The 14,174-nt window shown below is 33.8% G+C and overlaps 4 protein-coding genes across 6 annotated transcripts; 1 reads left to right on the top strand and 3 right to left on the bottom strand.

Moving 5' to 3' along the window:
- Window positions 1–7: 7 nt before the first annotated feature.
- LOC148179013 (juvenile hormone epoxide hydrolase 1-like) lies at window positions 8–3,014 on the top strand. 2 transcript variants are annotated; one of them, XM_088031323.1, is made up of 5 exons: window positions 8–140; window positions 1,120–1,313; window positions 1,532–2,270; window positions 2,322–2,556; window positions 2,615–3,014. In XM_088031323.1, the coding sequence occupies exons 2-5, from the start codon at window positions 1,131–1,133 to the stop codon at window positions 2,823–2,825; spliced, it is 1,368 nt and encodes a 455-aa protein (XP_087887449.1). In that variant the 5' UTR covers window positions 8–140; window positions 1,120–1,130; the 3' UTR covers window positions 2,826–3,014. The 2 variants fall into 2 exon arrangements, with proteins under 2 accessions (XP_087887449.1, XP_087887448.1); XM_088031322.1 differs by having other exon boundaries at window positions 10–140; window positions 978–1,313.
- On the bottom strand, window positions 3,005–4,947 carry LOC148179012 (juvenile hormone epoxide hydrolase 1-like). Its single transcript, XM_088031325.1, has 4 exons — window positions 4,588–4,947; window positions 3,798–4,539; window positions 3,510–3,744; window positions 3,005–3,303 (listed from the first exon to the last, which is right to left on the bottom strand). The coding sequence occupies exons 1-4, from the start codon at window positions 4,771–4,773 to the stop codon at window positions 3,099–3,101; spliced, it is 1,368 nt and encodes a 455-aa protein (XP_087887451.1). The 5' UTR covers window positions 4,774–4,947; the 3' UTR covers window positions 3,005–3,098.
- Window positions 4,948–6,850: 1,903 nt separating this feature from the next.
- barr (non-SMC condensin I complex subunit H) lies at window positions 6,851–10,988 on the bottom strand. Its single transcript, XM_088030913.1, has 9 exons — window positions 10,818–10,988; window positions 9,734–9,857; window positions 9,149–9,301; window positions 8,649–9,100; window positions 8,447–8,602; window positions 7,915–8,397; window positions 7,688–7,868; window positions 7,136–7,333; window positions 6,851–7,083 (listed from the first exon to the last, which is right to left on the bottom strand). Coding segments are annotated over exons 1-9 (1,944 nt in total). The 5' UTR covers window positions 10,820–10,988; the 3' UTR covers window positions 6,851–6,888.
- Window positions 10,989–11,206: 218 nt separating this feature from the next.
- Window positions 11,207–13,095, bottom strand: LOC148179010 (juvenile hormone epoxide hydrolase 2-like). 2 transcript variants are annotated; one of them, XM_088030310.1, is made up of 3 exons: window positions 12,642–13,095; window positions 11,524–12,500; window positions 11,207–11,463 (listed from the first exon to the last, which is right to left on the bottom strand). In XM_088030310.1, the coding sequence occupies exons 1-3, from the start codon at window positions 12,816–12,818 to the stop codon at window positions 11,253–11,255; spliced, it is 1,365 nt and encodes a 454-aa protein (XP_087886436.1). In that variant the 5' UTR covers window positions 12,819–13,095; the 3' UTR covers window positions 11,207–11,252. The 2 variants fall into 2 exon arrangements, with proteins under 2 accessions (XP_087886436.1, XP_087886437.1); XM_088030311.1 differs by lacking the exon at window positions 11,207–11,463 and having other exon boundaries at window positions 11,520–12,500; window positions 12,642–13,093.
- Window positions 13,096–14,174: the final 1,079 nt, after the last annotated feature.

Raw genomic sequence — 14,174 nt, 5'->3', positions numbered from 1 at the left:
GTGCGAAACAGTGAACGCAAAAAAATGAAAATAGTGACGTGCACTACAGTCGACTTGCTTTTCCAGTGAAAACTATAATACACTGTCACTGTGTCGGCGTCTTTTTTAATATTTTGAAAAAACAAATAACATTTTGAAGGGTGAGTAGGTCCACAATTAAATATTTATAAAATTAATTCATTATCAGTTTTCGTAAATTAAAAGAATAAAAAAGTTAATTGTCTGTTAACAAACTTTACCCTAGTACCATCGTTAAACAAACAGAAAAAGTTGCAAGTCAAGAAAATATTGATATAATATTTCAAAGTACAGGGAACATTTCTATATTTTATTTAACTTAATACATATTAGCTATTAAAATGAATTTATCTTTTAATAAGTACAGGTAACAGTATATATCAAGTGAAGCGACAGCCGCAAGTAGATAAATGTTTAAGTTAGGGACCTAATTGATTAAAAGCAGCAATTACAAACAAAATGTTAATAATTTAATTACGTTTGCTACTTTTCCAAACAGAAATAAAATATAATAACATGATATATTGCAATTTTCCAAAAACATGAATCATCTCAAATGAAAAACCTTATATCTCGCTTAATTACACAACCAGTGTAGTGAATATGATGCAACATTTTCAATATCACAATAATTTTAAAACACACTATCTAATCTGTGAAAAACTACCAATGCATAAATGGACTAAAAGCGACAGAACATACAAAAAACATAATACACACGTTTGATAGTATGTGGACTTCAACTGCAATTATCGCTTTAAGTAAAAAACAAATTGATACATAATTAGATATACGTAGGTAAAACGTTATTTTTAAATATGTTGTTTACAAAATATAATTTTTTACTCAAAGTACACCAAACAACTTCATGTTTTATATAAATAATAATAACGACAACAATGTCATGTAAAATCGTGTAAGCAAGTGCTTCGTTAATACATTGTGTTTTTAATTTTCAGTAATCGCGACCAGTCCGACTATTGTGTGAGATTAAAAAGCAAACACGGCTATGCTATGCATAAATAAATTTAAATATAATTTGTTCCGGTGTACTTATCAGTGAAAAACATTTTTACTACATTTAACTGCAGAAAATATTAGTTGTTTCAAGAATGGGGCGTTTTTGGACAATTCTAGTGGCTTTCGGAGTGCTGCTTGGATTTGCCGGATACAAAATTAATAAGTTAATCACACCAGGGGCGCCACCAAAATTGGAAGCAACGTGGTGGGGCAAAGAAGACCCATCAAAACAAGATAAAAGTATTCGGCCTTTTCAAGTTAACGTTTCAGATAAGGTTGGTGCAAAATTTAAATAGCGATTACTACTTTCATACCATTGGACAATGAAGTACCCAATGGTTTAGGAATTCTTCTTTAACACTGTTTTTTTAATTTGATAAAAAAAATCATTTCGGAAATTCTAGTTCTACGTATTGTGAATTATTACAAAATCAATCAATAGTACTTTGTTGAGATGTAAATTACGAAGTAAATTATTATTCGTTTTACTTAGGATTTGCAAGATTTAAAATACCGTTTGGACCATGCCAGAAAATTCACCCCGCCTCTCGAAGGAATTCAACAACAATATGGTATAAACACAAATTTATTAAACGAAATAGTAACCTTCTGGAAAACAAAATATGATTGGAAAGAACGACAACAACTATTCAACAATTATCCTCAATTTCTAACTAACATTCAAGGATTAGATATCCACTTCATTCATGTGAAACCAAAGACTACTCAGTTAAAAGTGTTACCACTTCTACTACTGCACGGATGGCCCGGTTCTGTGAAAGAATTTTTTGATGTCATACCTCTGTTGACTACCCCCCAAAAGGATAAAAAATTTGTATTTGAAGTGATAGTAGCATCACTTCCTGGTTATGGTTTTTCGGAAGCTGCTGTACGTCCAGGTTTAGGTGCAGCACAAATGGGTGTTGTTTTCAAAAACTTAATGAACCGTCTGGGATTTAAGAAATATTACGTGCAAGGGGGTGATTTTGGTGCCATTATTTTACATCAAATGGCGGTGTTGTTCCCTGAATCAGTATTGGGTTTTCATTCTAATATGTGTGTAGCCTATACTCCATTAGCTGCTTTGAAAGTGATAATCGGAGCAATTTATCCAACTTGGTTTACAAGAGAAGATCACATCCATAAAGTTTATCCAATATTTGAAAATATTGGTTTCAAATTGGAAGAAACTGGATATTTGCATATTCAAGCAACAAAACCTGATACAATCGGTAGTAGATCCAATAGTAATGGAACTAGTGACATTTTTTTTTTGCTTTTAGGAGTGGCTTTAAGGGACTCGCCAGTAGGCCTAGCCGCTTATATTCTTGAAAAATTTATAACTGGAACAAATATTACCTATCGTAATCAGGAAGACGGTGGTTTGAAAAAACATTATGATTATGCTCATCTTCTAGACAATGTGATGATTTATTGGATCACAGGCAGCATGCCCACTGCTATGAGGCTGTACTCAGAAACTTTTAGCAAAAAGCACCAATCGATGGGACTCAGCAGGTATGCTTCTCATCATGTTCAGCTTTAGGTTCACTTTTCAAAACAATTTTATTTTTAGAATGCCAGTGCAAGTTCCCAGTGCTTGTGCAAGATTCGAAAATGATTTTTATACGCCAGATGGAGTACTACCGGACCTTTATCCAAAACTTCTTCATTTATCTGATCACCACGGAGGACATTTTGCCGCATTTCAGAAGCCTAAATTATTTGCACAGGACGTTTTTGTAGCTATCGAGAAGTTTGAGCAGTTTCATTTGAATAATAAGTAATTCAAAAAAGTCTCACATTCAATTTAGTTCGTTATAAAGGGCATTCTTTTTATTAAATTTTATTTATTAAATTAAAGCTACTGCTTTTCTTAAAAACGATAGGATTCGGGTAAACGAACAGAAAAAAATTGAATTGATTTGTTCAAATGGTTCTAAAATAACAATAATAAAACACATAATAAAAGTGAATTTCCATTTTTATTCCACACATTAACAAACATGTAGACAAAATTTTACCATTTGTAGACAAGTTTTATAATTTTGTGTAGTTGTTTACGCACGAAGTGCTTCCATTTTCTCAATAGCATGGAAGATATCAGCAGATAAAATTTTAGGCTCTTCAAAGGCAGCAAAGTGCCCAGCTTCATAATCTGCTTCATGCACAATATTTTTGAATTTCTCCTTGAGAATGGGCGTGGGAGAATATACCAAATCGTAGGCAAATCTAGCGACTGCTGTAGGTACAGTAATTGGTATTCTGAAACAATAATTAATAAAAATAAAAGTCACATACAGAAACATATAATAAGTAAAAATGGAGATTAGTAAGTTTACTTAAAAAGAATTAACAAAAACTCTCTTAAATCCGGAATCAAACAATCAAAATCGTGTACATGTGTACAATTACATTAATTACCCCTCCTAGAATATAATATAGAAGTGATAAATATCAGGTATACGCACCTAGAAACGCCAAGTTTGGATTGCGTTTTGCCAAAAGCCTCAGAATACAATCTCATTGACGTTGTAATAGAGTTAGTAACCCAGTATATCATTACGTTATCCAAAAGGGCTGTATATGTGTATTTCTTTGTCAGTCCACCATCCTCCAAATTTTTCCACGCTGGATTGGTCCAAGTAATGAATTTTTCCAAAATATAAGCTGCCAAGCCAATCGGTGAATCATTCAAGGCAACTCCTTCAATTTTATCGTCACTCTTTTTCTTCACACCATTTTTAAAAATCGCTTACCTACAGTGTCCGGTTTTGTCGCTTGCAAATGCATGTAACCAGTCTCAAGGATAAGGTTTGAAAATTTCTTACTCATAGGATAAACCTTATCAATGTGCTCTTCCGCAACAAGCAACGTTGGATAAAAACTGTACAAGAAAAGTTTGATGTTTGACCACAAAGAATTAACACTCGTCATATTAGAATGAAGACCAAGGACATGATTTGGAAACAATGTCGCCATATTTTGGGTAATGAGAGCTCCCCAGTCACCACCCTGAATGTAATACTTTTCGAAACCCAATCTCTTCATGAAATTTTTGAAAACCACAGCCATTTGGACGGGGCCTAGCCCGGGTCGCACGGCGGCTTCTGAAAATCCATAACCGGGCAGAGATGGGACTATAATTTCGAACACAAAGTTACATCTCTGTCTTGGGGTTGTTAGCATCGGTATTATCTCGTAAAATTCTCGGACTGATCCAGGCCATCCATGCAAAAGTAACAGCGGAAGGACTTTATATCCTTCAGGGTTTTCGGGTTTTACGTGAATGTAATGAATGCGCAAACCTTGGACGCTGACTGTGAATTGTGGAAATTTATTAAGAAAAGTTTCACGTTCTTTCCAATTGTACTCCGTGGTCCAGAATTTGATAATTTTGCTGAGAAGATTTGTATTGAGGCCATACTGATGCTGTATGTTCTCCAAAGGAGGTATTAACGGTCTAGCATTGCTGAGTCTTTTCTTAAGGTCATCTATTACCTACAGAATGGTGTGATATCTACTTATGCTTTCAAGAATGAAACTTACCTCTTCACGTATGTTTATTGTGAAAGGTTTGATGGAATCATCTTCTTCGGTCTTATCTCGAGGGCCCCACCACGTATCTTCTAAATATGGGATAGTAGGAACTTTGAAAGCTCTCCGAATTTTATCCACAAATTTTAAGATGAAAATTACCACAACAGCGGTTAAAATTACACCACAGCAAGCCATTATCAATTTCTATTGAGTCACAAACTTTAAATTGTTACGATACTCCTTAGGTATTTAAGAAACTAGATAACAACACTTGTTGAAAGTAAACTGATAATTTGATTAAACTGTGACACAGCATGTTTCACTTGCCGCTTGTCTGAAACATGAGTTTTACTTGTTAGTTGTTGATTTGCGTACATGTAATGTACCGGCATTATCGCAAATTGTTATCATATGAATGATAAAGAAGAGGACTCCTGACCATGACAAGCTCTTATTAAATAGCATACAGGGTATTATTATGATCAAGACGCATTTTTATCGTTTTTTACACATTACATATTTATCACGATTTACCTTATTAAATGATGTTGTGTAACTGATTTTTTATTTTTAGAGGAATAAACTAGATATTGAAGTTTGAGAAATCCACTCCACGCTAATGCGTTCAATGATATCGAAAGAATCTTTTTTGCTGTTTTTATCGTGTTTTTCTCATTCAACTCGTCAGCCCCTACGATATCCATTATTACTTTATTTCATGGGCCGATCACATATTTTACAATTGTTGGAAACTGATGTTTACATCAATTTAAAGCGTATGAAAAAAAACGTATTTTGTCCCAATAATCCAGAGATCAGAAAAAAACTCAAAGAAAAATATGTTTTTTCCAAATTCACATTTTGACTATTGATTAATTTCAAACGTGTGTATTAAATACTTAATTAATAATTATAATTTGTACCTATAAAAAAAATAAAATGCTAATTTATTACGCAACAAAATTTGTAAGTTACCTTTTTAGGAAGTAATTAGCAAGTGTACTTTGTTGAATATATTTTTCACTAACTGAACCTTAACAAAATTTGCGCAAATGACTTCCCGTATTCCCTTTTTGCAAAAAAATGTCCTAACTTATCTATGGAAAGGCATGCAAACATTAGTTAATTTATAAGGATGCTATTTAATTTTATTTAAAAAACAAGTTTTTCAAAAATGCCTAAATCCTTCCGACGCACATTATTTTAAAGTTTAAAATCTATACGAAAAGCGTGGTGTGAACTGAGTCTAATTCTTAATAAGGGATCACAAAAATATCAGTAAATTTATTGTTTTATTGTAAATAATTCATTTATACAGGGTCCGGCAACACTTGTGTCCACCCCCAAAATCATCTTTAATTTTAAAGATAAAACTTTCAAAATTTGCATACGCTCACAGTTAACAAAGCTCTAGAAGCTGACGCAAAAATTTGTTTTTTATCACTGATAGTTTTGGCGTCGCGACGCTTTGAAAATGTAATTTTTAGGTAATTGTGAGGGTTTGTGATATCAACTCCTAATTTAATTTTTTTTCAATATAAATATGTTTAAAATATTTCAGTTGTTATTTTAAATTCAATGCAAATTGTCTTCAAAATTTGAGAAAAAAATGCTGTTTTATCAAGTTAGTTTTCAATTTCATTACGTCAAAATTGGGAACTACGTTTACACCCATCTGTCAACATCTTGTGTCACAAATGACACAAATTCTTTGGCTCGCTTTAGATTGTAACAAAAGTCTTACTTGGTGAAATTGTCGCTTTGTCGATGTTAATTAACGATTTGTGGTGTCCATAAAGTGCAACATGCCCGTGTTAATCAAAATTAGCCTTTATAAAAGTGAATGAAGTGACTTGTGAAATTTTGGTGTAAACGTAGTTTGCCACTGCGCCGTCATAATTTTGAAAACTAACTTGATAAAGCAGCGTTTTTTTCACAAATTTTAAACACAATTTGTATTTGATTTAAAACAAAAATTCAAATATTTTTGTTACAGTTATGTCGAAAAAAATTTGAATTCGCGAATATTTCCGCAAAAACTCAAAAATCGCTAAAAATTAGACTTCTTGGGCGTCGCGACGCTAAACAAACCGTGATAAAAAACATTTTTTTTGTCAGCTCCTAGTGCTTCGTCAACTGTGAGCGTATGCAAATTTTCAAAATTTTGTCTTTAAAATTAAAGACGATTTTGGGGGTGGACACAAGTGTTGCCGGACCCTGTATAAAATTGTCAAACATTTCTTAATTCTAAATTTTTAAAAATGCTTAAGTGTACGGTACAATGCGTCTCTTTATTTATACACAGCAGAATTAAGCCTTGCTAATTGTAAAATCTCGATTATTTATGGGTGTTAAGATTAAATTATTTTCATTGCATAAATGCAACAGTGCAACAAACGCCATTGCATGCGTCAATTCCTCCCTCATGTCTACGGGTAATAAGCGTGGTACATCATTACACATTGCTAAAAAAGTTGTTGTTTTAAAGTTAACAATTCCCTGTTGCTAAAATTAAAACCATTAACATTAATTATAAGAAAATGTATGTGTAAATTACTCCAGTCTCGTCGCTAATAGAATTGAAAACTGCTTCTTTCAGCTTCTTCATATTCATTTTCTTTGCCTGCATGGCATATGTGACTGGTGCACCGGATTCGGCATTTACAAGATTTTCGTCAAAGGCTTGTTCTTGTTCAGGAACTACAATATCTTCAAATGAGTGATCTGCCATGGCCCCGTTGTCTTCATTATCACTCTAAAAACATTCGAGTGTTAAAAAATTAACGAAATAAATAATTGGGATTTATTAGTATGTATGTTAGTCGCCTAAATGCAAAACTCGACATCTGCAGTGTGTCAGATAATTGTGACTAATTGGTTCTAGACAGATTTTGAAAAAGTTTACCTTCGTAATTTCCAAGCTTTTTACTATAAACTTACAAAATTTTATCATGCAATATTTGAAAGTTAAAGCGCTGGAAGAGCTTTTTGTATTGCCCGAAAAATTATGGCTGAATGTAGATGTCGGGTTTCGCATTTAAGTGACTAATGTATACATGGTTTGGTAACAAACGGCATTTTTATTTAGAAGTCACATAACCATACTTACATGTCTGGAACCAGTTTCAATGTTGTTTTCATAATTATATTTTGAAACTTCGAGATCAGGTTGGCTCTTTGTATTGTTATTGATTCTAGGACGACGTATTCCAGGTTTCATAAATAGACTATTTATCAATTTATCAAAGAAAGGCATGGATAACTCGTATTCTGGCATAGGAAGCGTGATCCTATAAAGGAAAAAATTAAAAATGTTCTATATTTTTGTCGTCATACTTGTCGGCCATCGTTGTCTGAGGCACTCTTTTAACAGTATACTTCCCAAACTTTTTTGTAATATCATCATTATCTATGTTTGACAAATCGATGGGAACGGCAACTTTTTTTTTCCTCGGTTCTCTTGCCACTTCATGTGTACTAGATCCTGAGTATCGAGGTGTTGAAGCTTTATTAAATTTGACCTTCCAATGGCAAGGACCAGCCCAGATTCTATCAATAAACTTTCCAGACGTTGTCTTGACAAGTTCATTAAAACCAAAGTCGTTTGCAATCCGAGATGTTTCTGGTACTGCGTCAACAATATGTTCAATTTCACCTTGCATTTGAACGTGAAATATCTCTTCATGTTGTTCTCCGTCACTAAGATCATCAGGAATTCTATCATCTTCGAAAATATCAACAACTGAACTATCGAGTTCTGCAATAGGCACACCATTCTCATCCAAAACAGCTGGAGGTACAACTGCCTTTTCAGCTAATCTGTAAACAATTTGTTAGAGTCGATATCAAATGTCACCAAATTACTCACAATCGCGCTTCTTCTTCAGGGTCCCACTCACCAATATCAAAATCTTTTAAAGGAATACATAAATCGCCCTGAAGTCGTTCTGGTAGAATAGGTATGTTTTCTACATGAATATCTAAAATTTCATCACCACCAAAAGACCAATACTTTTCAACACTCCTAGAAATTAATATTAAAAAAAGTCCAAGAAAAATAACTAACTTACTGTGCCACAATTTGATGACTACTTGGATCTTTCAGCAACCTATGCGCCAATAAATTGTCAGTTGCGCTAACTTCTATGTTCTCTTTCGTTACAAATATAGGTGATTCTATAATATCAATTGAAGTTACAAGAGTTTTCCCAGTTGTATCGATGATATTCCTTTTGTCTGCAGCTAATTTTTTAGCTCTCTTTCTTCGTACATCTTTATGCCGTGTGGTAACATCTCCAACCGCATCGTCCTCATTCTCTTCTTGTCGATTGTGTTTTTCATTTGTCATAGTGTGCGCCAATTGCATGGTCTTTAAATAAATATCGTCAACGCGTATACCATACACTTTGGCTCCAATATCTAATGACGTTCCAGCAACTTGTAATACATTAGAAGTAACAGCCGAAATTTTACGTATTGCATCGATAACATTAAGATGCCACGCATTCTTATTAGATATTTTCTAAAATTTCAAAATCAATCAACCAAAAAATACGAACATAAATCTTACATTCTCCACGAAAAGTTGTGTGCAAATTTTTAAATGTTCTTGCACTTGTGCCTCGTCCAGTGAATCTACAAGTGGTGATTGGGCGATTGTCCGCCGACGTTGTTTTTCGACGATACTTCGTCTGTTAGATCGTTCTTGCTCATCGTCCACTGGCTTTTAAATGAAATAAAACAGAATTAAAACTAAAAAATTCTCTTTATGTCATATAGAAATAGTGTACATACAACATGATTTATAGACCAAATTAAGAAAGTTCAATTAAAATGTAGACACCCAGTTGATTTTACTTGGTGAAGTGCTCAGGATATCAAAATGTTTTAAAAAATGCGACAGGCGAGAAAAAAAAACGTATTTGTATTCATAACAGATCATAAAGTTGGGTAATTGCCGATATGCTTCAATCAGTTTAGAACTTTTTATACCTATCACAATAATATTATTAAATAGATGATTAAACATTGAAATATCGTCCCCGATATGAACTGAACCTCCAAAATTAAAGAAAAAGTTTTTATACAATAAATTCAAAGGAACAAACAAATTATGACTATAATGTTTACATCGCATTAGACGTTTTCTGCTCACCAATAATGCTGCAGAACTTCCTGAAACCAGACTCCTTCTAAGTGGTGAAGCAACAATTGAACTATTTAGAATAGAACGCCGACCAAACTTGCGCACGGGTGTTGAAACCTCCTTGGAGCTTGGCCTAAAAGTAGAAATTTACTAATTTTCATCCAAACTTGTATACTATTGTCTATATTTTAAAGCTTTGAATTATAGCATAACCTTTAATAACAGAATTAACACATAATATGCAGACTGAGTTCCAAAAAAAAAGAGCCACCCTAAAGGAGTACCCATAGAACGTCTAAATTTGGCGCAAAGGTTTGATGTCTTAAGACAAATAAATGATTAAAATTTAACGGTAAGAGAAAAACTTAGAAATCTTTAGTAGAGGCAGTGGACATCCTAAAATGACTGGTAATCGCAAAGAACGCTTCTTAACACAAAGTGCACTTCAGGGCCCATCAGAACCAACACAAGCTGTTGACCAAAGAATATCCACGAGTATAATTTATCGGCGCGGAAATCTCTTATTTGAACTTCAGAGAAAAAGAACTTCAAATGGTCATTCCGGGAACATTAAATGCGCATCGTTACGTTAATAGTGTTGAAACCTGTTGTTCTTCCATTGATCCAGAACCTTCCATAAACATGTACCGACAAGATAAAGCGCAGCTTCATACAGCCTGCGTCTCTTTGAAGTTTATGGTAGAGAATGACATTCATCTTTTACCTTGACCATCTATATCAACGGATTTAAATCCTATAGAACATGTCTGGAACATGATGGATAAAAGGGTGCGTCGATTACACAACCTACCGAACACTTTAAAAGAGCTACATCATTCATATAGCCTGAAACGAGATGCCTCAAGACACAATGAACCCTTTTATTTCCAGCATGCCTAGGAGGGATGCTGAATGTATAAGATTACGAAGAGATGTTACGCATTATTAATTTTTGTCCAAGTAAATATTGTTAAATTTTCTTGAAAATCCAATCATTTGTTTTCCTCAATGCATCAAGACTTTCTACTAAATTTGGACGTTCTATGTCTATCCCTTCAGGGAGGTTCATTTTTTTTAAACTCAGTATACTTACATTGTGCTCGACTCTTTTAAATGCAGAAGACAAACACTTAACAACGACCACAGTTAAAATATTAAAACCATTCAAGTCAATTCGGACTTTAATACAAAATACTTTGACCGTTTTTAACCTAAACAAAAATTTAAAATGGAGTTATGTCGTCTGCCGCTAGAGAGCCGGGAACATACCAACTGAAGGAAGTAAAATCCACTAGTTTTGCGGTTATTCAATTCAAAAATTACCGCTAATCTAAACCATTTCCACATTATTTCCAAGTTTATGTTAAGGGGTAAGGAGAGAAACTTTTATGTAAAACTATAATTACGCTTTTTATTATTTTTAATAATTATTCTGCTCCGATGAGGTAATTTTCGGAAAAAGTTATTATTGAAAATAAAAAATAAAAGAAGAAATTATATTTTTAACAAAATATCTCAAAACGAAATCTTATTTCTTATTTGTTTTTAACATCTTCCCAATTCCCGTAAAAATATCATTCGCCATAATTTCTGGCAACTCAAATGCTGCAAAATGACCTCCATCCTTATAATCAGAAACATGAACAAGATTATGATATTTTTCTTTTAATATCGACGTTGGTGGATAAAGCAGTTCATTTGGAAATCTTGCACACGCGCTGGGAACCGTCACAGGAATTCTGCAAGTAAATATTTTTGGTTTATTGTCCGAGTCTTTAAATTCAAAAATTAGAACTTACTGCTCGACTCCTAGCGACATCTCCTCCTTGTTGAATGTTTCCGCATATAATCTGGTGGATGTTGTAATGGACCCAGTTACCCAGTAAATCATCACATTATCGAGAAGTTTTGTATAAGTGAATTTCTTGCTTAATCCACCATCTTCCAAATTCCTCCACTCGGCATTGGTCCATGTGATAAACTTTTCTAAAATATAAGCAGCCAAGCCAACTGGGGAATCATTCAGAGCTACTCCAACAGTGTCTGGTTTAGTAGCTTGTAAATGCAAGTAGCCTGTTTCTAGAATTAAATTCGAGAATATTTTTGAGAGTGGATACACTTTATCTTCATATTCTTTATCAACTATCCAAGATGGATAAAAACTTCCCAGAAATAGTTTCAAATTAGACGTAAAAGAATTAACACCACACATGTTAGAATGGACCCCCAAAACGTGTTCAGGAAACAAAGACGACATATGCTGAACAATAATGCCTCCCCAGTCCCCGCCTTGAATGTAATATTTTTCAAAACCTAAACGCTTCATCAGGTTTTTAAAAAGGACAGTCATATGTACAGCTCCTAAACCAGGGCGAACTGCTGCTTCCGAAAATCCATATCCAGGAAGAGACGGTACAATTAGTTCAAATACGAAATCGCGGCCTGAATCTGGCTTTGTTAGAAGAGGAATAAGCTCATAGAACTCTCGAACTGATCCAGGCCATCCATGCAATAATAACAGAGGAAGGACCTTGCGATTTCCTGGATTTGAAGGTTTCACGTGCAAATAATGGATTCGTAATCCTTGAACGCTAACAGTGTATTGAGGAAATTGGTTAAGAAACTGTTCTCGTTCCTTCCAATTGTATTTTGTTCGCCAAAATTCGACTATTTTGGAAAGAAGTTTCGCATTGATCCCATATTGGTGTTGGATGCCTTCTAGTGGAGGTGTAAATGTACGCGCCTTTGCAAGACGGTCCTGAAGGTCGTTCAAAACCTGTAAGATCATAATTAGATAGCACAAAAAATGCATTTCTCACGATTTTTAATTATTTGACGAAAGATTATGAAACGAGGTCATCTCTTTTTTTGAGCGTCCCTCGTAAATAATGAAATAATAAACAAGTTGTTTACTCACATTATCCGCCACATGTATTTTAAAAGGTTGAATAGAAGTATCCTCTCTAGATGGATCACGAGGACCCCACCAAGTGTCTTCTATTTTAGGTATAGGTATGGGTTCAAAAGATTTACTAATTTTATACGCGATAAAAATAGTCAAAACGACAAAACTGAGTTTTATTAAGACTCCCATGTTATCGGAACCCTGCCACTGACTATACACTACACAAACAAAAATTAGTCAAATTGTTTGACGACTCTACTAGCCTTGAAGCTTGAAGTTCAGACTAGGACAATTACTATCAATGTGATTCGTGAAATTCAGTCGGATTTATCACACAGCACGTTAAACAGCTAATCATGAAGGGGAAAAAAACCTTCCGATTTTGCTCGTCACTTTGTACTTGATTGTAAATGTTCAGGACGGTAACGTGAACAATTTTGAAATTAGAATACATTATTAATGGAATGTAGTGGCATTTCCACTTGTGCAGAAGTTAAATTTAGACTCATTATCAATAAAGCGCAAAAACAAACTGGGAAAGAGTAGCAAGCATACCCAACACGTTTAATAATAGAAATAACGAAGTACGGTGCTGTGCAAGTATTATTGATAACAATAATATGTAATGATTACTCAAGATATAGAAAGATAGAAGTAGCTATATGTATGTACTCATAACATGACGTGACTAGAAGCTTACAAGTCCTGACAAGTCTTTAAAACTTGTTGCTAGCCAGAATTAAATACATTTGTCAATTTTTTATCGATTTTTATCACCATATGCTCTGATTAAATTTTTCTGCACTAGCGTGCACAAAAAAACTAACGCGTTTTAAGGTAATAAGTACACTGCGCCACAAAATTTGAAAATTTATTTTTTTTAATAAGTTAAGGTTTTTCATTCTGGTCCCTAGTACATGCTTATTAAATCAATTTTGACAATTTAAAATCTTTTTTTTTAAATTAACACTTGTTGCAAAAATGCAAAAAACAAAAGTGGTAATCGCTGTGATTTTTACCTATGGAGTTTTTCAGTTGGCCTTGACACAGTGTTTTACCTCCTCGAATACTAATAACAGTGTTTACTCTTCGTGGCATACAGCTAATTTTCTGACGTCTTAATAATTAGCCATTTTTTGTCACATTTGTGTTAAATCAGTTAATGGGACTGTTAGTTTTGAAAGACAGCAGAATGCTGCTGCAAAAGTTTAATTTGCATTTTCGGATTGTCGTATAAATGCTCTATTAAATTAAAGTTTTGTTAAGTTGGTGTGCATCGACAATAATTTTTTAAGGCACTTTTAAAATCAGTATAAGTCGATTTTGCGAAGCAGTGCATAACTATTTATTTTGGTAGGTTCCGTACATTACATTACTCCTCATTTATTTTGAATACCACATTTCAAGGTCATAATTTGCGGAAATTGTGGAGCTCTACGGCAAATTTGAGAAGATTTATTCACTAAATTGAACATAAACGAGTACTGGAACACCCAAAGACCTGTTCGTGATTGTTTTCAATACATAAATCCTCTTAAATTTGTC

The sequence above is a fragment of the Gnatocerus cornutus genome, chromosome 2 (genome assembly GCF_029298725.1).
Source record: "Gnatocerus cornutus isolate USDA-ARS CGAHR chromosome 2, icGnaCorn1.1, whole genome shotgun sequence".
NCBI classification, from domain to species: Eukaryota; Metazoa; Arthropoda; class Insecta; order Coleoptera; family Tenebrionidae; genus Gnatocerus; species Gnatocerus cornutus.
Note: the sequence above shows the minus strand (reverse complement) of the source record. Positions and strands in the feature narration are given on the sequence as shown.